The 22,349-nt window shown below is 38.9% G+C and overlaps 1 protein-coding gene and 1 pseudogene across 1 annotated transcript; both read right to left on the bottom strand.

The window, feature by feature from the left end:
• Positions 1-251: 251 nt before the first annotated feature.
• On the bottom strand, positions 252-1,321 carry LOC102412491 (trace amine-associated receptor 7a-like). Its single transcript, XM_006040828.4, has one exon. The coding sequence runs from the start codon at positions 1,281-1,283 to the stop codon at positions 252-254; it is 1,032 nt and encodes a 343-aa protein (XP_006040890.3). The 5' UTR covers positions 1,284-1,321.
• Positions 1,322-7,230: 5,909 nt separating this feature from the next.
• LOC102392531 lies at positions 7,231-8,538 on the bottom strand (annotated as a pseudogene).
• Between the last annotated feature and the right edge of the window lie 13,811 nt (positions 8,539-22,349).

The raw sequence follows: 22,349 nt of genomic DNA, 5'->3' as shown, positions 1-22,349 counted from the left end.
AGAGAGTGGAAACAGCCCAAGATCGGTGTTAAATTGCCATGTTTCTGGCTCCACGGTCATGCTGTTTCCATTACATACAGGGTTTTATGTTATAGTTACCAAAGAATGATGAAGCTGAATTTAAGTGTTGGGGTCAAATTTGAAGCATAATTTATTTTACATTAGAGGACCCTAACACATATGACTAAACTTTCTTCCCAGCGTGTGTTCACTGTGAATCTACTGTCAATTCCTCCATCTAAAACGTAGACTTACCCAGAAAATAAATTTACTGTTGAGGAATTCTCTCTCAAGACTTTGCCAGTGACAATGAGTTTGATGGCTTTTCGAAACCAAGGATAAAAGAATGCATAAATCAAGGGGTTCATAGCTGAGTTATAATAAGCAATCCAAACCAATATTTCATAAACATATGTGGGAGTGATGAAGCCTAGGAAGGCATCAATGATGGAATCCAGGAAGTAAGGCAGCCAAGAGACCAGAAACGCTAGCACTGCGATGCCCAGCGTTTTTGCAGCCTTTCTCTCCCTCTTGGCCACTCTGTCTTGGAAGCTGTTTGAGCATCGCCCAGTCTTATTTCTCAGATTCTCAATTTTTCTAGCCTGTTGTTTAGCGATGAGGAAAACATTGGAGTAAAGAACTATCATCACAAGGGTGGGAATGAAGAATAAAATGAAATTCACTAATACCCAACTTTGATTCACTGCAAATTGACAGCCTCCCACACAGGTGAGAGCACTTACTAGATCCTCCAGTCCAGCTGCATTCGCTCCTGTGCCAAGAAGGGAAAAAGAATAAATAATCGAAAAGAGCCAGGAGAAGGCAATACACATGCCAGAAACAGACATAGTGAACTTAGTTGGATAGACCAGGGGATCAGTGATCGCAATATACCTGTCCAGAGAGATAAAGCACAAGTGGTAGATGGAAGCATAACAGAATGACCCATCAAAACAAGTGTGAAATTTACAGTAACTTTCCCCAAAGTACCAGCAGCTCTCCACGGACCTCACTGTGCTGAAGGGCATCACAGTCACTCCCACCAAGAAGTCTGCACAGGCCAGGGAGGCAATCAAGCAATTGGTTGGAGAATGCAGCTGCTTGAAGTGAAGAATGGAAACCATTACCAAGAGGTTTCCAAATACAGCCAGCACAGCTCCAAAGCTGAACACTGTGTACAGGATGAGGCGGGGACCTGGTGAGTAGGGGGTTTTCACACAGGATCCATTCAGGTGCTCGTAGCAGAGCTGCACAGCTGCAACAGTGGATGAGCTGCTGTTCATGGTGCTGCTGTAGATAGCACGTAAACATCCGGAGAAGTTCCTCCCTTTTTCAATCAAATAAAATAGAACAAAAGATCTTTGAACCGGTTATTTCTGTTATAATTACCAAACATTATCGTGTGACCTGTCATGTATTTATGTTAGTTTAATCTCTGAACATATTAAATAACTCTATATTGAATTTGAATTTATTTTAATTTTAGAATATAAAGTATTATTTTTATACTTAATATGTACTCTGAAACAATATTCTAAATTGAATAATAATTTAACTTCAAATAAATCTGTTGCAAATTTTCTTTTCCCACAAAAGATGTCTTACCTTACATTTTAAGAGCAATCTTTTATTACCTGACTGATATTTGGGTGCGTATTCCTCTTTGTCAAAGTTAGCACGGTGCGTATTGATTTGTTATTTATTCATTACGTTTTAGGGAAGCCTATATAATGCCAGTGGTAAAACTCCTGCCTGCCAATGCAGGAGATGCAAAAGACGCAGGTTACCTTTTACTACTCACCTCTAAACTATCTAACAAGTTAATGCCAAATCCCCCCAAGAAGCACAGCCAAATCCCATATCCAGAATCCTCTACAGTGGAGTCCCTATGGTGCAAGGTGTGAAGAAGAAGAAATTTACACTTTTAATCTCCAATTAAAATTTGTTGTTTGATGTAGAATAGCATGGATACAAAACCCAAGGAAAAAGAATGAACACTCTCACTCATAAAGAAGTAGAAATCCTAAACAAAATAAAATTAACAGCATATAAAGAGATGATACATCTTGGAGTTGGTGATGGACAAGGAGGCCTGGCGTGCTGTGATTCATGGGGTCGCAAAGAGTCGGACACAACTGAGCGACTGAACTGAACTGAACTGATGCCAAGAATGGAAGTTTGCTCTAACAATTGAAAATCTATTACTATAATTCACCATTTACAGATTTAAATTGTATGATCATCCAACAAAATACAAAATTCCATCTGATATATTTCAAAATGTATTCATTGCTAAAAGGAAAAAGTCTTAGCTAAGTAAAAATATGAGATTGTTTTATCTGAAGAGGTCTACACAAAAAGGACCTATTGCACAGGATATATTGCAAAGAGATATTTAAGAACATTCTCTTTAAGATGAGTAAAAACTCAGAGACACTTCAGTAGGAGAAAATTTATGAGCTGTAAGGCATGCAAGATATCTGTAAATTCAAATGCATTCCAGTCATTCATGTATATTACATTTATATTTGCTTATTTATTGTATAGACCTTGTCAAGAAAATGAGAGTTATCAAGGGAATAGTTCATGCAAAGATGGACACAATAAAGGACAGAAATGGTAATGACCTAATAGAAGCAAAAGAAATTAAGAAGAGGTGGCAAGAATACACAGAAGAACTGTCCAAAAAAGGTCTTAGAGACTCAGATAACCATTTTGGTGTGGTCTTTCATCTAGAGCCAGACATCCTGGAGTGTGAAGTCAGATGGGCCTTAGGAAGCATTACTATGAACAAAACTAGTGGAGGTGATGGAATTCCAGCTGAGCTATTTCATATCTTAAAAGATAATGCTGTGAAAGTGCTATACTCAATAGGCCAGGAAATTTGGAAAACTCAACAGTGGCCACAGGACTGGAAAAGGTCAGTTTTCATTCCAGTCCCAAAGAAGGACAATGCCAAAAAGGTTCAAACTACTTTACAATTGTGCTTATTTCACATGCTAGTAAGGTAACGCTCAAAGCTCTCCAAGCTAGGCTTCAACGGTGAACTGAGAACTTCCAGAGGCACAAGCGGGATTTAGAAAAGGCAGAGGAACTAGAGATCAAATTGCCATCATCTGCTGGATCAGAGAAAAAGCAAAAGAATCCCAGAAAAACATCTGCTTCATTGACTTTGCTAAAGCATTTGATTGTGTGGATCACAACAAACTTGTTCAAGAGATGGGAATACCAGACCACCTTACCTGCCTCCTGAGAAGCGCTGTGTGAGAAGCCCTCCTTCAAGAAGCAACAATTAAAACTAGACATGAAACAATGGACTGGTGCAAAACTGGGAAAACAGTACTTTAAGGCTGTATATTGTCACCCTGCTTACTTACCTTCTATGCAGAGTATATAATGCAAAATGCTAGACTGGATAAAGCGCAAGCTGGAATCAAGATTGCCAGGAGAAACATCAATAACTTCAGATATGCAGATGACAGCCCCCTAGGGGCAGAAAGTGAAGAGGAGGTGAAAGGTGAAAGACAAGAGTAAAATATCTGGCTTACAATTCAACATTCAAAAGACTAAGTTCATGGCCTCCAGTCCCATCACTTCATGGCAAATAGAGGGGAAAAAATTGAAACAGTAACAGACTTGATTTTCTTTGGCTTTAGAATCACTATGGATGGATTCTGCAGCCCTGAAATTTAAAAATGCTTATTCCTGGGAAGAAAAGCTATGACAAACTTAGCATATTAAAAGCAGAGATATTACTTGCCAACAAAGGTCCATATAGTCAAAGCTATGGTTTTTCCAGTAGTCATGTATGGATGTGAGAATTGGACCATAAAGAAGGCTGAGCCTGAAGAATTTATGTTTTCAAATTGTGGTGCTGGAGAAGAATCTTGAGAATCCTTTGGACGACAAGAAGATCAAACCAGTCAATTCTAAAGGAAATCAATCCTGAATATTCATTGAAAGGACTAATGCTAAAGCTCCAATATTTTGGCCTCCTGATGCAAAGAGCTGACTCATTGGAAAAGACCCTGATGCTGGGAAAGATTGAGGGCAGGAGGAGAAGAGGGTGATAAGAGGAGGAGATGGTTAGATAACCACCAACTCAATGGACAAGAGTTTGAGCAAACTCAGGGAGACAGTGAGGGACAGGGAAGCCTGGTGAACCACTCTCCATGGGAGGGTCACAAAGAGCTGGACATGACTTAGCGACTGAACAACAACAGCAATAAAACAATGTTTATAAAATGTGATAATATTGGACTATTTTGTCTTTTACTGGACTCCAAAGAGATTGCTTCTAAATTTTCATCTCTCAGTGTGTGCTGAATTTCAGTGATAGATATTTTTTTTATCATTTTAAAGAAGGAAACAATGAGCAATCAAAACTTTTAATAGAACTCAGCAAGATCAAAGAGCTTCATTCTCATACTTAGTATTAACATGATCTGGTGTCTTTGTTACTTTTCTCTTGAGTAATAATATGATAGATTCACTCCTACCTATTTATGGAGAAGGAAATGGCAACCCACTCCAGTGTTCTTGCCTGGAGAATCCCAGGGACGGGGGAGCCTGGTGGGCTGCCATCTCTGGGGTCACACAGAGTCGGACACAACTGAAGCGACTTAGCAGCCTACCTACCAAAGAGTTTTTCTGGAATCATTTTGCCAACTCTAATTCAGTCATCTAAGGCTAAGGAGGTTATAATACAGTACCAACAAAAGCATTACATGCTTGTGTGATTAGAAAGCCTTGATCAGCCAACCTGGGTAGTCATATTTAGGAAAGACTATTCTGAAGTGATCTTCCCTGGAGCTCAGACGGTAAAGAATCTGCCTACAATGCAGGAGACCTGGGTACGATCCCCAGGTCAGGAAGATGCTCTGGAGAAGGGAATGGCAATCCACTTCAGTGTTCTTGCCTGGAGAATCCCATGGACAGAGGAGCCTGGCAGGCTATAGTTCGTGGGGTTGCAAAGAGTCAGACACGACTGAGCGACTAACACTGCTACTGCTATCCTGGAGTGAATGCAAGAATCTTCTCTTTTGTTTTCTTTTTCTTTTGTTGAGTTTCACATACTCACTACATGCTGAAAAGAAACTTCATATTCAGAATTGTACTAGAGATTTTGGTATCATACATAACAATAGAATATTTTCCCTACCCATAGGAAGTATTTTTAAAATCTTTAATTTTCCTTTGGTCTATCTATAATTTAATTTAGTAACAGTGTAATTCTGTGTGACATTTATTGAATGGAACTATTATCTGACTCTTTCACTTAATTTTTTCTATGCGCTCTATGCTCTAAAAATAGGAAGATGTCCTTTTTTAAAATCTGCTGCAGTTAATCTGATGTATTGAGGATAGTAAGTGATAACATGAAAATGTACTTATTTTTATCATGCTACTGCTCTACTTGACTCCCTCTTTTTCCAAGCCCAGTCTTCCATTTATGGAAATTAATCCAACAGTCCCAAACTAATCTACCCTTCTATTTGCCTACTTTTGCCTACACAAGTCCAAACATGCTTGGGGATTCCTCAAAAGTCCTTCCTACTGAAAAATAAGGTTGTTTTAACAACTTTTTACCCCGCAGGCCATGGGACCATATGTGGGTGAGAAGACAATATTATAGGAATGACCAAATAGCATGTGCCAGCCTTGTGATGGCAACTCATCCTCTGCTCACAGGAGTTAGATCTGCGATATCCTTCTGAGGCTCAAAAAATATATTTTAAAACGAATTGTCCATACTACCCACAAAATTATTTTCCTTGAGGAAAATACTAGATAAAATACATTTTTTTTAATCCTTAGCTATCCTTGCACAGGTACTTAGTGAAGTGAAGTCGCTCAGTCATGTCTGACTCTTTGCGACCCCATGGACTGTAGCCTACCAGGCTCCTCTGTCGCTGGGATTTTCTAGGTAATAGTCCTGGAGTGGATTGCCATTTCCTTCTCCAGAGGATTTTCCCAACCCAGGGACTGAACCCGGGTCTCCAGCATTGTAGACAGACACTTTACCTTCTGAGCCATTTACTTGTATATAATTAACGTTCAGAATTTGTTTGAAAACAACGAAAAGACTCAATGAAAACCAATGAGAAAAAATTACTTCAAATGAATGACAAGACAGAAAAATCCAAAAGAAAAAGACCTACATACCAGTACTTATACTACAATGGTTTCATTATGCAAAATACACAGGACTTCCACAATGAATCAGCAGATAAAGAATATGCCTGCAATACAGGAGACACAGGAGATATGGGTCAGAGATTTATATATTGTTTATGCTTTTTCTAATATTAGGTTTTTTGCGGCAAAAGCAAAGAATTTTTGATCCTACAACATCCTGGAAAAGTAAATACAGACTACACTTAGGTGAGGAAACTGCTGAGAAAAAAATGAGAATGTGAATTTCACATTATTTTCAAGTGAGAGAAATTGATGCAGAAATGGTCCCTGCTAGTGATAATAGATAATTTTTTCACATGCAGATTTTATATTAGCTAACATCATTGTATCAGCTTTTTTGGTAAATTTTTTCCACAATTTCTACTTCTTTATAATGTCTGTAACTAACCTCTACATTTCTAAGTGGGAGAAATAATTTCTGCCGATTGAGCCACCCCACCTGTGATACTTTGCTATGACAGCCCTAGAAAATGAAATAATGTTGCAGAAGACTGAGAAAGAAGGACCATTGAAAGATAAATGAAAGTTGAGCCTAAATGAGAAAATGATTACAGATTTGAGAACGAAAAATGAGATTCAGGATTCACAGAAATGGATATATGGTACATATAGTATACATATACATATAGTATAACAAGTACATATAGTAAGGATGTGTACAAAGCATCAAGACAGATGATACAAGTAAACCACTTAATCATTTATTACTTTGTTAAATCACTTCAGTTGTGTCCAACTCTTGCTGAGCCTATGAACTGTAGCCCCCAAGGGTCCTCTGTCCATGGAATTCTCCAAACAAGAATACTGGAGTGGGCTTCCAGGCCCTCCTCAAGGCCATGCCTTTATTATTTAGTGCAATAAATATCTTTATTATATGATCAAGGCACCTGTCTGTGACTTTGCTCCTGGCTAATTTGAAATATATACATATTTCCCCAATTTTGGAAGGCTTTATTCATTTTTTGTATCTAATTTCACCATAAATTCATAATATTAAAAATAGCCCTAAATTTTTCAACTTAGTGCTTTCATTTACTCTGAAAATAAGCTAGTGGTTGGTGAACTATCCTTAAAAAGTCCCCCACTTAAAATAGCTTTCAAGGCTTTCCTAAACCAAGGGTAAAATAAAGTATAAATCAAAGTGTTCATGGCTGAGTTGTAATAGGAACTCCAACAGCAAATCTCATAAATATAGGGAAGGTTTATGAAACCCATAAAGGCATCAATTAGTATATCAACTGTATATGGTAACCATGAAATCATAAATGCTACTGCTGTGACCCAGTGTTTTATCTGCTTTTGTCTCTCTCTTGGCCACTCTGCATTTGTAACTCTCTGATTCTGCTTTGCTACCAGTATTTTCAATTTTTAGAGCTTGTTGTTTACTGCTGCTAGGTCACTTCAGTCGTGTCCAACTCTGTGCGACCCCATAGATGGCAGCCCACCAGGCTCCTGTCCCTGGGATTCTCCAAGCAAGAACACTGGAGTGGGTTGCCATTTCCTTCTCCAATGCAGGAAAGTGAAGAGTAAAAGTGAAGTCACTCAGTCATGTCCGACTCTTAGCGAACCCATGGACTGCAGCCTACCAGGCTCCTCCACCCATGGGATTTTCCAGGCAAGAGTACTGGAGTGGGGTGGCATTGCCTTCTCCGTGTTGTTTAGCTATTTAAAGAAATCTTGCCATAAAGAATTATCATAACAACGGTAGGTATAAAAAATAGCAAAACACTTATCAAAACCCATATACAGTTGAGAGCACTTACTAATTCCTCCAACCCATCATCACTGACACCTGTGTAGGACACAGCTCTGCTGTACACAATGGGCAGAATCCAGGAGATGCTGATACATACCCCTGTTATAGACACCATGGACTTGGTGGGATAGACCAGGGGATCAGTAACAGCAACGTACCTGTCAATGGAGATAAAGCACAAGTGGAAGAGAAAAGAGTAACAAAATGCCACATCACAGGAACTCTGAAGCAAACAAAATCTGGCTCCAAAGTACCAGCACCTCTCCACGGACCTGACCATGCTGAAGAGCATCACGGTCACTCCGCACAGGCCATAGAGGCGATCAAAAAATTGGCTAGAGAATGCAGCTGCTTGAAGTGAAGAACTGAAGTCATCACCAAGAAGTTTCCAAAGATAGCCAATAAAGACCTGAAGCCAAACACTGTGTCCAGAATCACCCAAGATGCAGGCAAGTCAGGAGATTTAATACAAGATCTGTTCACATTCTCATGGCAGAGCTGCACGGTTTCAGGTTGGGAAAGATTGCTGGCCATGGTTCTGCAGTTGGATGCTTGCTTTGTTTCTGCTTTTCAGAAAAATGGTCTTCAATTCTGAAAATTTTAAAAAATAAAATAAAATAAAACTGCATACTTGAGTACTACTTTTAAAAACTGTCTCATATTTTGTCCTTTTCCCGTTTTGTTATGAAGAGAAACTAAAAGAATTTTTAAAACTCAGGAATACATTCTTTCTATGTTTACATAATATTTCTATACCTAAATCTCCTAGACAGTTAACTCTAAGCAAATCTACTATGATTTTTCATCAGTCCAGAAAACACATTGCCTCATAATTGAAGAAATTTGATTTAATTACTTGGTCCTTTATACCTGTGGATTTCTTCCTTACAAAGGATATGTGTACATGCTTAGTTACTCAGTCACTCAATTGTCTCAACTCTTAACGACCCCATGTCCTGTAGCCCACCAGGCTCCTCCAACCATGGCATTTTTCAGGCAAAAATACTGGAGTGAGTTGCAATTTCCTACTGCAGAGTATCTTCCTGACCCAAGGAATGAACTCATGTCTCCATCTCCAGCATTGGCAGGCAGATTCTTCACCACTGAGCCACCTGGGAAGCCCCCTTATAAAGGATAATCACATGCAACAATTGCATGTTTAAAAAGTCACATCTTGATAGACTTCCACCTTCACATCTGAGAAGTTAACACCCAGGATGCTTTAAGAAGCCTGCCAATAAACTTTGCCCATGATAAATTCCTCACAAGCAATCCCTGTAGTGTAAGGTATGACTCATGAAAGGAAACTTACTTTAGAACATTATAATTAAAAAGTTCTACAGAACACATTTCTCTGAGCCCTGTTACTTTATCAAAATCCTTACAATTTTCACAACAGAGAAATTTCTTTTAATTCAACTGTTCTGAAATAGCCTTATCCTGTATTTGACCCTAATGTTACCTATTCACTATTTATAAGACAGGTTGTGCAATTTTCAGGGTTGGGCAAAATAAAAATGTGGAGACCTTTATTCAAAAACATGAAAAATAGTGCCCTCAAAGTATCAAGCTTTTCCCCTTCTCTGCAGTTTCTCTCACCTGCCAAGATGTTTGATTTTTGCCATGGAATTCCTCTCTCTCAGACATGGAGATATTAGCAGGGCAAGTGCAGGTCCTCAAAGGTGCCTGGAGACCCTGCTCTGTGACTCAGTGATCCAACCACTACCAGGCTCCCCCTCCCACCAACTGCTGAAATAATAGTCCAGGCTCAGGTTGGAGTGAGGAAGCTGAGCCAGGTATCTGCCCTTCTCCTGGGCCTGCCACCTCAACCAAAGGCAGATAGACAACTCCCTCAGATGGCAGCCTCCACAAAAGGAACCTCACAGTACCTGAACTGGTGAAGGAGGGGCTTGGACTCCTGAATCTCTTAAGTAACATGCTGTGCCCTACCAGCCTGAGATGGGATAACACTTGTCATAGTTGCCCTGAGACTGCTCAGTGTACACCTGAGCACAACCTTCCCCGCATCATATCCAGTCCTCATATAGGATGGAGGGGTGAGTGGCAGTGCCAGTAAGTCTGGTTGAGGAAGGAAAGGTTGAACTGGGCCCAAAGAGCCAAGGGGTTGGGGATCAGGTGGATGAGAATCCTACCCATGAAAACAATTATTCAATTAATCATCTACCAAATTATTCTGGGGAGTACTATCATTTCTTTTCTTTCAATTCTCAAATATAACTTGATTTCTTCCCACTCTTATTTAGTAACCTTGCCTCCCCCTTTTTTGATAATATAACATACAGAATTTAAAGACTGAGAGGGTGGAGAGATTTGGGGTGCATAATGGAAGCAAGAATCAAGGATGGTTCCAGGCTTTTAGCTTGCCAACAAGAAAGATGCAATAGGAGAAAGAGTACACTAGGGAGAAAGACGATGGGTTAAGTTGGGATTGGTCAGAGGGACATAAAACTGAGGTTCTTTCGTGAGTGGTTTAGTCTGTAAAATTTTAGCTCAGAAAAGAAACTTTGCCTGATATGATCACATGAAATTCATCAGCATACTCGTATTTTGAGAAGTAAATGTGATTGCCTGCTATTCACCTGTCATAAAGACTAGGATATATATCTGATACTCCATAAACATTTGTTGACCAGTTTGGAAGGTATATAGTGAAAATAGAAGGAACTGGATGTGCACCAACTTCAAAGTTATGCCTACAAACAAATACAGATGAGAAAAGATGAAAGTGGTCCCACAGACTCCCATGGGATGAAAGTGGTTCGTGAAGGAAAGAATACCAAGAGTGTCAAAGGTTAGTGACAGGTCAGATTAAAAAAACTGAGAATTGTTTGTTGTCATTAAAAACTGGATCACTGCTGATCATGATTCTTCCTCTTCTGGTGGAATATTAGAGATAGACTCCAAATTGCATCGGATTGAGAATTAATGGGAATGAGTAGGGAAGACAAAGACACCATGAGCCTATCAGGCTCCTCCATCCATGGGATTTTCCAGGCTAGGGTACTGGAGTGGGGTGTCATTGCCTTCTCCACCAAACAGAATAGCATCTTCAAATCTCTGACTCTGACTCTTCCCTCATCTCCCTTTTTCATTTTTAATGACCCTTGTGATTACATCGAGCTCACCTGGATAGTCAAAAATAATCTTGCCATCTCAAAATACTTAACCACATCTACAAAGTCCACTTTGCCACGTAAGGGCCTTGTCCAGTTCACTTCAGAGATTAAGCTATCACTTTGCAACAGCAAATAAGTGATGAAGTCAAGTCAAGTGGAGGCAACTGCAAAAGCCAACATCCACAGGTTCTGAGGATTAGTATTAATACGTTAAAAATCCCTTGATGGAATCCCTGTAGTGCAAGGTGTGAACTTGGAAGGTTATTTTCAAGAGTGATTACTAAGAGAGTTATTCTACAAAACAATCTTCACATTAAGTTAGATTATCATTATGTTTATTTGGCCAAAGACTTTTTTTCTTCTTAGACTTGAGCTTTTTCTCTAGTCACAGTCCTGCTGTGGCCACATTACTGGATTTTTGTTACAAAGATATGACAGGTTACAAGCAGTGAGAATCAATCCTTGGCATTTTTTCCTTCAGTTAAGAATAATTTTTGTATCTGACTGGATACCAACAAACAGAAAATGAAACACACATTAAAGCAACTTGAATAGGATGAATTACATTACCGGAAAGCATTAAAAATGCCATGGTATTTAGACACACCCTCCTTTATGAGCTTCTACAACTATCAGTGCTGGTAGAGGAAAGATCATTCTCTTCTCAGGATGTTGTCACTGGGAGAAGATTGCAGTGTCTCTCCATCCACGTGAGAAATGGGTGTAAATCCTCTGAATACTGCTGCTGTGAGATTCTCATAGACAGAAGACTTCACATTCCCATCTGCAGTGGGCTCAATGCTGTACCCCACCCCCACAAAGAATATGCCCACGTTCTAACCCCCAGAGCCAGATCTTCTTTGGAAAAGATGCCTTCATGAGTTTAATAAGATGAGATCATCCTGTACTACACTGATGGGCACTAAATCCAAGAGCAGTGTCCTCAGACAAAAGTTGAGAAAGAGATCAGTGAAGATGGCTTTGTGAAGATGGAGCCAGAGATTGGAATGATACTGCTACAAGCCAAGGAATGCTTGCAGCCGTCAGAAGCTGGAAGAGACAGAGAATGACTCTACCCAGAGCTGTGGGAGGGGAGCATGGCCCTGTCAGTGCTCTGTCAAGACCTCTAAAATCAGAGGTTTGGATTTCAGACCTCTAGTCTACAGGACTATGAGAGAATACATTTCTGGAGAGAACAGAGCCAGCAGATTGTGGTCATTTGTTACAGCAGTCCTAGAAAAGAAAGCACTCTCCTGGGTACTTTCAATTTCAGTGGTAGAATGGTTGGTGAAGAAGAAATTTCAGCAAAAAATCAAGGAATGAAAATCAACACAGTCGTTCAAAAAACCAGATTTCAGAGCTTTGAAAGCAAATTGTAAATAATGTCAGCTTCTATCATCAGCCATTCAGCAGTTGTCAACCTTATATTGTAGGTATAATTCAACTCATTTTAAAAATAAAGTACATTTTAGAGGAGTTCTAGGTTCAAACCATGGGGCTTCCCTGGTAGCTCAGCTGGTAAAGAACCTGCCTGCAATGCAGGAGACCGTGATTATATCCCTGGGTCAGGAAGATCTCTTGGAGAAAGGATAGGCTTACTCCAGTATTCTTGGGCTTTCCCTGGTGGCTCAGATGGTAAAGAATCTGCCTGCAATGCAGGAGACCTGGGTTTGATCCCTGGGTTGGAAAGATCCCCTGGAGAATGGAACGGCTACTCACGCCAGTATTCTTGCTTGGAGAATTCCATGGACAGAGGAGCCTGGCGGGCCACAGTCCATGGGGATGCAGAGTCTGACACGACTGAGCGAATTTCCCTTTCACTTCAGTTTCAGGTTGAAAACAAAATTGTGCGGAAGTTATAGAAATTTCCCATGGGCAGCCTACCCCCATGGAAGCACGTCTTCCCCCACTTCAATATCCAGCCAATTTTGAAATTAGATAAGTTAATTGCAGTGACAGAGATGAAAGACGAATTCAGGTTCAGTCCAAATCCCGTGCTCATTTCATTCTCCTCACTATGCTGAATGTCAGAACCACCTCCACCAATAAGTCAGTCAAGGCCAGAGAGGTGATGAGGAACTTAATTAGAGTGGACAGCTGCTTGAGATGAGACCAATGAGTACAGCTCCTTATACTATGGAGAGCTTTATTATCAATTGCATTATTATTTGAAGAGAACTTCTGTAATTCTTCTCTCATTGTGTTTGACTTCTATTTTTTTGTCGTTTCTAAAAAGTAAGAGCTACAATGCATGTGTTTGGTATAAGCTATATGGGGAAACCATCTACTAAGCTAAGAAGACAGTGTCCCTAGAGAATGATTGTAGAGGGCTTTGAATCAGAAAGTGCCTGGATATGCGATCTTGGAAGACTTACCTGAACTCTTCTGGCATTAAATCGCTCAGCTCTGACTTGGGAGTAATAATACTGACCATAAAGAGTTGTGTGACTAGAGGTAAGGTAGGAAAGGATTTAACTTATGCTTAAACTGAATTACTATGTTACCAATAACATAGAATAGTACAGGTTGGTATAGTATACAAGAGTTAGAAGTATAATAAGCATTAACAAAAATAATAAAACAAGTGCAGGATCTTTATTGCCAATTTACAACTTCACTCCTAAGGACTGAGTAGAATGATGGTGCTGACATTCAAGGTGGGTGAGGAGAATACTAATGAATTCCAGCAAGCAAGAGGTGAAAGGTGACTTGCATTTGGCATTCTAGAGCAAGTGAGCCTGAAAGGCTGGTGTTGGTGATGATATAACTAAACTGGAGGGATTTCAGGTTTTGGTACAAGTCCACATTCTAAAAATTCTAAAATGGATAACATTGTAAGTTTATGTCTAATTAATTTGGTGACAAACACTGACCTAAGGCTATTTCTAATGTTTATTTTTTAATCAGTCTATCTGAATATTCATGCAGATATATCAATATTGTGTTGAATATCTGATTATTGGTGCAGAAATAATAATATGTTGATGACAAATGCTTCACACACTTCATTGGTTTACTCCAAACATTTAATGGATGTGCCTTTTAAATGAAAAAGAAAAAAATTTGATTACTTACAAGTCTTGGGAGTTTTAGATAAAAGATTGTAGCTGGCAAATGACAAGTCCTAAGTAAGGACAGAGGCAGATTGCAGGTGATATCCTAGAAGGAGAGAATTTCTAGAAAATGTTAGAGGCAGATTAGCACTTGGTCAAGAGAGTGGACTCTGGGGTCTTCCAGTGATTGTTCAGTGTGAGGAATTTGCCTGCCACTGCAGGGGACGCAGTTTTGATCCTTGATCCAGGAAGATCCCACAAGCCTAGGAGCCACTGAGCCCGTGTGCCACACTATTGAGCCTGTGCTCTAGACCGTGGGAACTACAACTACTGAGCTCCTGCCGTGCAACTACTGAGGCTCCCGAATCTAAAGCCTGTGTTCCTTAACAACAGAAGACACCGCAATGAGAAGCCCTCGAACCACAGGAGAGCAGCCCCGCTTGCTACAACTAGAGACAAGCCCACACAGCAGGGAAAACCCAGCAGAGCCTAAAATAAATAAATAAATAAAAGTATGTTTTTAAAAAGGCATAGGCTCTGGATCCAGTTGCCTAGGGTTGAATCCAGGCTCTCCCCAACTTTGTAACTGACCGAGGAATCGGTTTTTCAGCTGTGAAACGGGGATAATGATATTCCCTTCAACAGAAGGTTATTATGACAACTTAACTAGCACGTGTTTACACTTAAAATGTTTAAGATCTATATATGTTGAGAGTAGTTCTGGAGAGAATGACAGAGTGCCGGGTATTAACATTAAGATGCAAGAAGGAAGAAGGACCCTGTGCCAGCTGACAGTATTGGAGAAAGGCAAGACTGGTACAATCTGATGACCTTGAGGGTTTGAGGGAAGATGGAGTGTGAGTGCTCCGCCACCATGAGGAACATGGAGGATGCCCCCTCATGGCTCTGCTACTGGAAAGCAAAGTCCTCAGGTGACAACCAGGTTCCTAAATGTGCAGAGAACCTACATAGAAGAAAACATGTTTGTCAAGTTATTTCTCAATATTTATTCATTTCAATGTTGTCTTTTCATCTTAATTCAGTTATATTGAAAAGCCATTCTGGGAATCAGTGCTGATCTATGGCCAACTCCTCATCAATCAGAGGAAAAGGAGAAAAATAAGACAAAGAGATGTGTGTCTCATATTGTTTGTTCAATTTATAGAACTGCCATTTATTTTTAAATGATGTGTTTCCTATAATATTAATATCAAAACATGGTAAAGAATTCACCTACAATGCAGGAGACCCAGGTTTGATCTCTGGGTCGGGAAGATCCCCTGGAGAAGAAAATGGCAACTCACTCCAGTATTCTTGCCTGGAGAATTCCATAGGCAGAGTAACCTAGCAGGTTAGTCTATGGGGTCAAAAAGAGTCATTCATGACTGAGCAAAAAACAAAAAACAAAAAACAAAAAACATACTTCTCTTTTATGAAATTTTGCCAAAACATAAAATTGTCCCTGCATCTGCTGCTGCTGTTTGTGAAGTCCTTAGCTGGCAAAGTTATTCTTTGGCAAGCATTTGTGGTTTCCTTGGATTTTTTTCACCAATTTTATTGTTTCTGAAACCCAAGTTTCCAGGAACCATTAGTCTTCTCAATAGCAAAGGTGGTATTTTAGCAGGTAAGCCTTTTAGAGCCTTAAAATAAACCAGGGCATCCTCTGATCAATTCCAAATATTTAAAATAGTAAAATTTCTTCCAATAGACGTGTATGTCCAAGAAATCAACCACATAGAAAAAGCAATATCTAATGTCTGCTATGAAAAGAAAAGAGTCATCTTGCATTTTTCTACGTTTTCTTTTTTGCTACCTTCAAAACTTATTAGAAGAACCTAGGTTATTTGCTGCTCTCATGTTTGGCCAATTAAGGACAACTAGCCTTGTGCTGAGATGAGGTAAAAATTGGAGGCTCTTCCTGAACCCTCTAAAATTCTTGCAGTATCTGACTCTTCCTTTTATGCTTATACATCTTGAGAAAGTGATCTACCTCAAATAAAGATAAGATTAGACAATAATCATATTTCTCAGAGGCAGCAATCATATTTCTCTTTCTAATACCAAGGACAGAATTTGGAGGCAAATTTTGGTTATCTTGCATTATCCAAAGTTTTCAGTCCCTATTTGCAGATTTTGAAATTCTCAGGCATTCTTAAAAATCCATTCAATAAACTCTCTCCCCAGTGACTGATAGTGTGAGACTTTCCTCATTAAAACAAAACAAGAGAAAGGTGCATTAAAGTTATGATTTTTCCAGCACACAAACTCAGAAGCTTGTTAATGGGAGGGGTGAGAGTGAAATGCTTTGTACTCTTGTCTCTTTGGATTAGAGGCTAGATGTAACCAAACACAAAGGAGGGTAGAAGTATTGAACTATGAATCAACAGCAATTGGCATTGATAATACATAATAAGTACACACACATTAATTATATGTAATAATAATATTTAAAGCATTTTTACAAGTGAGTGTGAAACTGAATCACACTTGATTCTTTATGAATCAAGTTATGAATTTGATTCTTTACATAATCTATTTGTGTTTAATGGATATTTCTCAGAAATATATGTTAACCTGTTATGGAATAAATTGAATGAAATGGCAAATGATACGTCATTGTATTTTCTCCAACCACAGCCTCCCAATGTCCTCTACATATCTTCCTTCCTCAGCTCGCATTAGATCTCAGAGCCGTCTAGTCATTGTGTGTGACAATAACTCAGTTTGGATGACTCCAGGTTGAAACACACCCTAAATGTCATGGAATATCCCTGTCTTCCCTGTGCCCAGGCCAGCCAGGTCTGAACTTAAACATTTCATCATTTTCACAATGGACTGGCTGAACTGGCACATGCCCTCTGAAGATAAGCCCTGTTAACTGATCACAGTGTTTACTTCCTCCTAAAATTCCACTGAAATGCCCCTGAAATATTTCTAAAAGATAAAAATTCACTGGAGCAAACTAATGGAAAAAGCAGGGTGGAGAAAAGACAATCCACACTATATACAATAAAAGTTTACCATTAAGGTGAAAAAAATGTTCTTTCTAATAAAGCATGGCAGAGATTCTTAATCCTAGAGAAAGCAAATAAAGAATGAGGACAAGGGAACTTTCCAGGTGATCCCGTGGTTAAGAATTCGCCTTGCAATGTAGGGGACATGAATTTGATCCCTGGTCAGGAAACTAAGATCCCACGTGCTGCACAGCAGTTAAGCCAGCACACCCTAACTACTGACCCTGTGTGCTCTGGATTCTGTGCACTGCAATAAAAGATCCCACGGGATGGAACAAAGATCCCACCTGCCTCAGCTAAGACTGGATGCAGCCAAATAAAGTATTTTTTTTTAACTGAATGAGGACAAGAAAATCATAAAACAATGCTTGAGACATTTTATTCTGAGCTAAAGGGTCTAAACTTGAAATGCAAGTGCCTATCAAGTTTAAAGAAGGAAAATAGAATAAATACAGGCACTAAATATGGACAAGTCTAAAGAGAAATTCTCAAAAGTGCCTGGGAGCAGAGACCAGAGGGAACAGGTTTATGAAAACGATGTGAATATCATATGGGATCAAAATTCTCATCAGTACACTAGGTCCAAGAAGGCAATGGAGTCATGCTTTTTAAGTTATCAGAGAATTTATTTTTGAAACCATCATTCTAGTTAAAATTAAAATAATGATTGAAATCCTATAAAGTTCTTTAAAGCTAGTTTGGAATTAAGAACATTCATTCTAGTTACATGTATATATAGTATGCATTTCTATGTATTATACAATATATCAATATATTATAACAAATATTTTATTTAACTGAATTATAATTAATATAATATATGCTTATATAATTCAAATATGTAATTTGCATAAGTATAAAACAGAGCTACAAATGGATGGCCATGGATCATTAGAAGCAGGCAAGCCACAAATAAGCAAGCAGAGGTGGGGCAATTCTTAGCAAGAGGAGGTTGTGCCAAGACCTAAGGAAGGAGCAGATGAATGTGGACCACTGGACTGTTCCAGCAGGACCAGATTCAGCCAGACATTCCCTGGGTGGTGGCTAGCCCCACTCTGCAAATGCGTGAGACTCTGGGTACCTGGCCTTGTTCAGGTCACTTAAACTTCAGCCTGCACTTTAAAAATGATGGTTCAAACCCAAATTCAATCAACAAATAAGAAGAATAAGCAAATTGTGGCCAACCCACACAGTGCAACACTACTCAGTCAGTCACAAAGTCACAAAGAAAAAGGAATTCGATACTGATTCATCCTTTGACATGGCTTATTCTCCAAATTACTAAGCACAGTGAAATAATTCAGACAAAAATAAGTGTATATAATGTATGCTTGCATTTATATAAAATGCTAGAAAGTACAAATTAGTGTAGAGTAACATGAAGTTCATCAGTGGCTACCTGGGGACAGAAGGGGGCTGAGTTTGTAGGGATGAACAAGAAGGACATTACTAAAGACGGGAAGAAACTTTTGGAGTAATAAATAAGTTTAGTCTTGATTTTGGTGATGAATTTGCAGGTGTCTACAAATGTCAAAACTCATCAAATTGCGTATTATTTGTATGTGTAGTTTCTATTATGCATATGTGTATTATGAAAATATTAAAATTTGAGTTTCTCTGTTAAAAAGTAAAAGGTAATGGTTCAGAATAGATCATCTCAAAGTTACCTTCAGTTTGTGTTTTGTACATTTGTCACAGAGGGCCCATGATTGGATGGTCAAGAAAATCTGGCTAACGTGATATTCTTGGTCTGGGAATTTTTCTGGCCCTGAATTCACCTACCAAAGTCTGACAGAGAGGGATGTTCTGTCCAAGGGATGATCCCAAGAACCACAAAATAAGTGTGCATAGCGTCTGCAGTACTATAAGCACTGTGATATGTAAAAAATTTATGTGGCCGTGGATGGCAGGTATTCTTTCCTTCCTGAGTTCCCTCAAGGTTACCAGTTCACTCTTCATGGTGGCTGCAATTGCTGATGATCATAACCTCCTCTGTTAACTGATATGGCAGAAAATATTCCATTTCTTGCTTTCAATAACTTGATTTCAGTGGCTAGGCCACATCAGGGGAGGAGGAGTTACTACTTACTTCACTTTCTGACCCCCTGGACATGAACACTGACCCTATTGTTTAACAAATATGCCACCTTGGGCATAAGACCCAACTCTCTTTGCCTCAGGTCTCTCATTTGTGACCTAGAAGTAATAATAATGTAATATAGTCATAATATTTCCTCTCACATAGTGTTGTTGTAAAGACTGAATAGGGCAGGTAAGATGGTCTCAAGCAAAGAATGAGTAGTCTCTGACAAAGCATTCTTAGGTTTGCATATCAGAAGCACTCAATAAGTGTTCACCGAAGCAAAGGCGAGTGGACAAGTCCCACATGAATAGAGTAATTCATAGAAGAGAGAAATGAGGCCTAGAGTGTATTCTTCTATAAAGAAAGTTCAGAAATATTAAAAAAAATAGAATAATATGTAGTTCTAGGACACAAAGTGGTAAAATTGAATGATTTGTCTAGCATGTGTAAAAGGTAACTAAAAAAGGAAAAACAAGTGTAAATGTATTAAACTATATGTTCAGTTCAGTTCAGTCGCTCAGGTGTGTCTGACTCTTTGAGACCCCATGAATCGCAGCACGCCAGGCCTCCCTGTCCATCACCAACTCCCGGAGTTCACTCAGACTCACATCCATCGAGTCAGTGATGCCATCCAGCCATCTCATCCTCTGTCGTCTCCTTGTCCTCCTGCCCCCAATGCCTCCCAGCATCAGAGTCTTTTCCAATGAGTCAACTCCTCGCATGAGGTGGCCAAAGTACTGGAGTTTCAGCTTTAGCATCATTCCTTCCAAAGAACACCCAGGGCTGGTCTTGTACAGAATGGACTGGTTGGATCTCCTTGCAGTCCAAGGGACTCTCAAGACTCTTCTCCAACACCACAGTTCAAAAGCATCAATTCTTCAGCACTCAGCTTTCTTCACAGTCCAACTCTCACATCCATACATGACCACTGGAAAAACCATAGCCTTGACTAGACAGACCTTTGCTGGCAAAGTAATGTCTCTGCTTTTCAATATGCTATCTAGGTTGGTCATAACTTTCCTTCCAAGGAGTAAGCGTCTTTTAATTTCATGGCTGCAGTCACCATCTGCAGTGATTTTGGAGCCCCCCCAAAATAAAGTCTGACACTGTTTTCACTCTTTCCCCATCTATTTCTCAAGTGCTTATTTGAATCCAGAAGCTTTATGGTATTCAACAGACTTTTAAACACTTTGATTTTAGCTTTTTCATTTTTAAAATGAGGAAGTATGACTCCCTATAGCTTGTGGCATAGGATTAAAGAAAGTTACTACATTGAAAGCACTAAATAAAAATAAATTAATGATTTTCAATGTCAAAACTGAAGAACTGTGGGTAAACTAAATACTAAGCAGGTAAAAGTACCTTTATATCATCTTTAGTCACCAAGTGAAGATGAGAGAACTTCAATCAAGTATAGGATAATGTAATCAGAAATAATTCACAATCTCAGGAAAGGTTTATTGATTTAAAGCATATGTCTAATAATAGTCAGAAATTATGTGCTAATATATGACTAATTTCTATCAAGCAAGAAAGTAGAATAATTCAGAATATATTGATATGAGTTCACTTCTGCTCAGGAGACATGATGCTCTAATTTTTAGATCTTGATGTCTGATTACAACAAAAGTTAAAATGTTTTGTTGTTGTTTTAGTTGCTAAATAAAATCTGACATTTTTTTTTACTCCATTGGACTGTAACTCACCAGGCTCCTCTGTCCATGGGATTTTCCAGGCAAGACTATTGGAATGGGTTGCCATTTCCTTCTTCAGGGTAACTTCCCAATCCAGGGATCGAACCCACGTCCCCTGCATTGGCAGGCAGATCCTTTACCGCTGAGCCACCAGGGAAAGTTAGAATAGAATCAAGCAATTTATGTAAAAATTTTTTAAATTTACTTTTAAAAACCCAGACGTATAGCATCCTCCAATCTTTGTACCAAAAACAAGGCTTCATTTCTGAAAAGCTGGCTGGCTTTTATCCAATGCGAAAATTTGTGAGTCATGTAAAATGTATTAATCAGCCTCTGTCTGTCATCCTTTTATCCCTTCACTTCAGTGTTCTATTTTTTTAATACATTTTAAATTTGGGCTTTCTTGTGTATCAATGAAAAGCCTTATAAATAATTTCTGGAACAATGCAAAAGTGAACAAAATTGTAAGTTAATTTAAGATAAAGTACAATATGAGTGACAATCTTAAAAACTCGTGCATGGTCTAAACATATGTTAACTAGTAAAATTTCTAAACTCAAGTGAAAATTTATGAGCAGAGGACCACCAGGAAGAAGCCCACTCGACAAATGAATGTCATTTATGACATCAATTATCTTCCCATAGATCATAACTCAACTGATATATGTCAGTGTGCTAGTCACTCAGTCATGTCTGACTCTTTGCGACCCCACAGAGTGTAGACCACCAGGCTTCTCTGTCCATGGAATTCTCCAGGCAAGAATATTGGAGTGGATTGCCATGCCTTTCTCATATATATATATATTATATATATATATAATATACTATCAGTCAATAAATCTATCTCTGGATTGATTTTACCCGACACTGAGCTCATGCTTCTGACTCATAAATCTGATCACCTGACAATGCAGACTTACTACTTTGCTCTCCTTCAACCAGGACCTCTCTAAGTATTCCACACATGCATTTACACTGTAATAGAAAATATTACAAAGGAATAAAGAGAAGCTATAACCAGGGATTAAACTATTATTAAATGGTAAAAGAAGATTTTGAATAAAAAATATACTACATCCTTCCCCACATGTTCTCTTACATTTTCTCAAGAATGCTGCAAGGAAGGGATTAATAGCTAGAGACTGTACAGTGAAGTTCAGAGACAAGTAGTAGCCCAAGATCAATGGTAAAATGCCACGTTTCTGGCTCCAAGGTCATGCTGTTTCCATAACAACCAGGTTTTTATGTTATACTGACCAAAGAATGATGAAACTGAATTTAAGTCTTTAGATCATATTGGAAGCATAATTAATTCTTTTACTTTACAAGATCTTGCGTGTATATGATGAAGTTTTCTACCCAATGGTGTGTTCACGGTGAATCTATATTCAATTCCTCCATCTAAAATGTGGAC

Source organism: Bubalus bubalis, chromosome 10, assembly GCF_019923935.1.
Source record: "Bubalus bubalis isolate 160015118507 breed Murrah chromosome 10, NDDB_SH_1, whole genome shotgun sequence".
NCBI lineage: Eukaryota > Metazoa > Chordata > Mammalia > Artiodactyla > Bovidae > Bubalus > Bubalus bubalis.
This window is presented reverse-complemented; position numbering and strand designations above follow the sequence as displayed.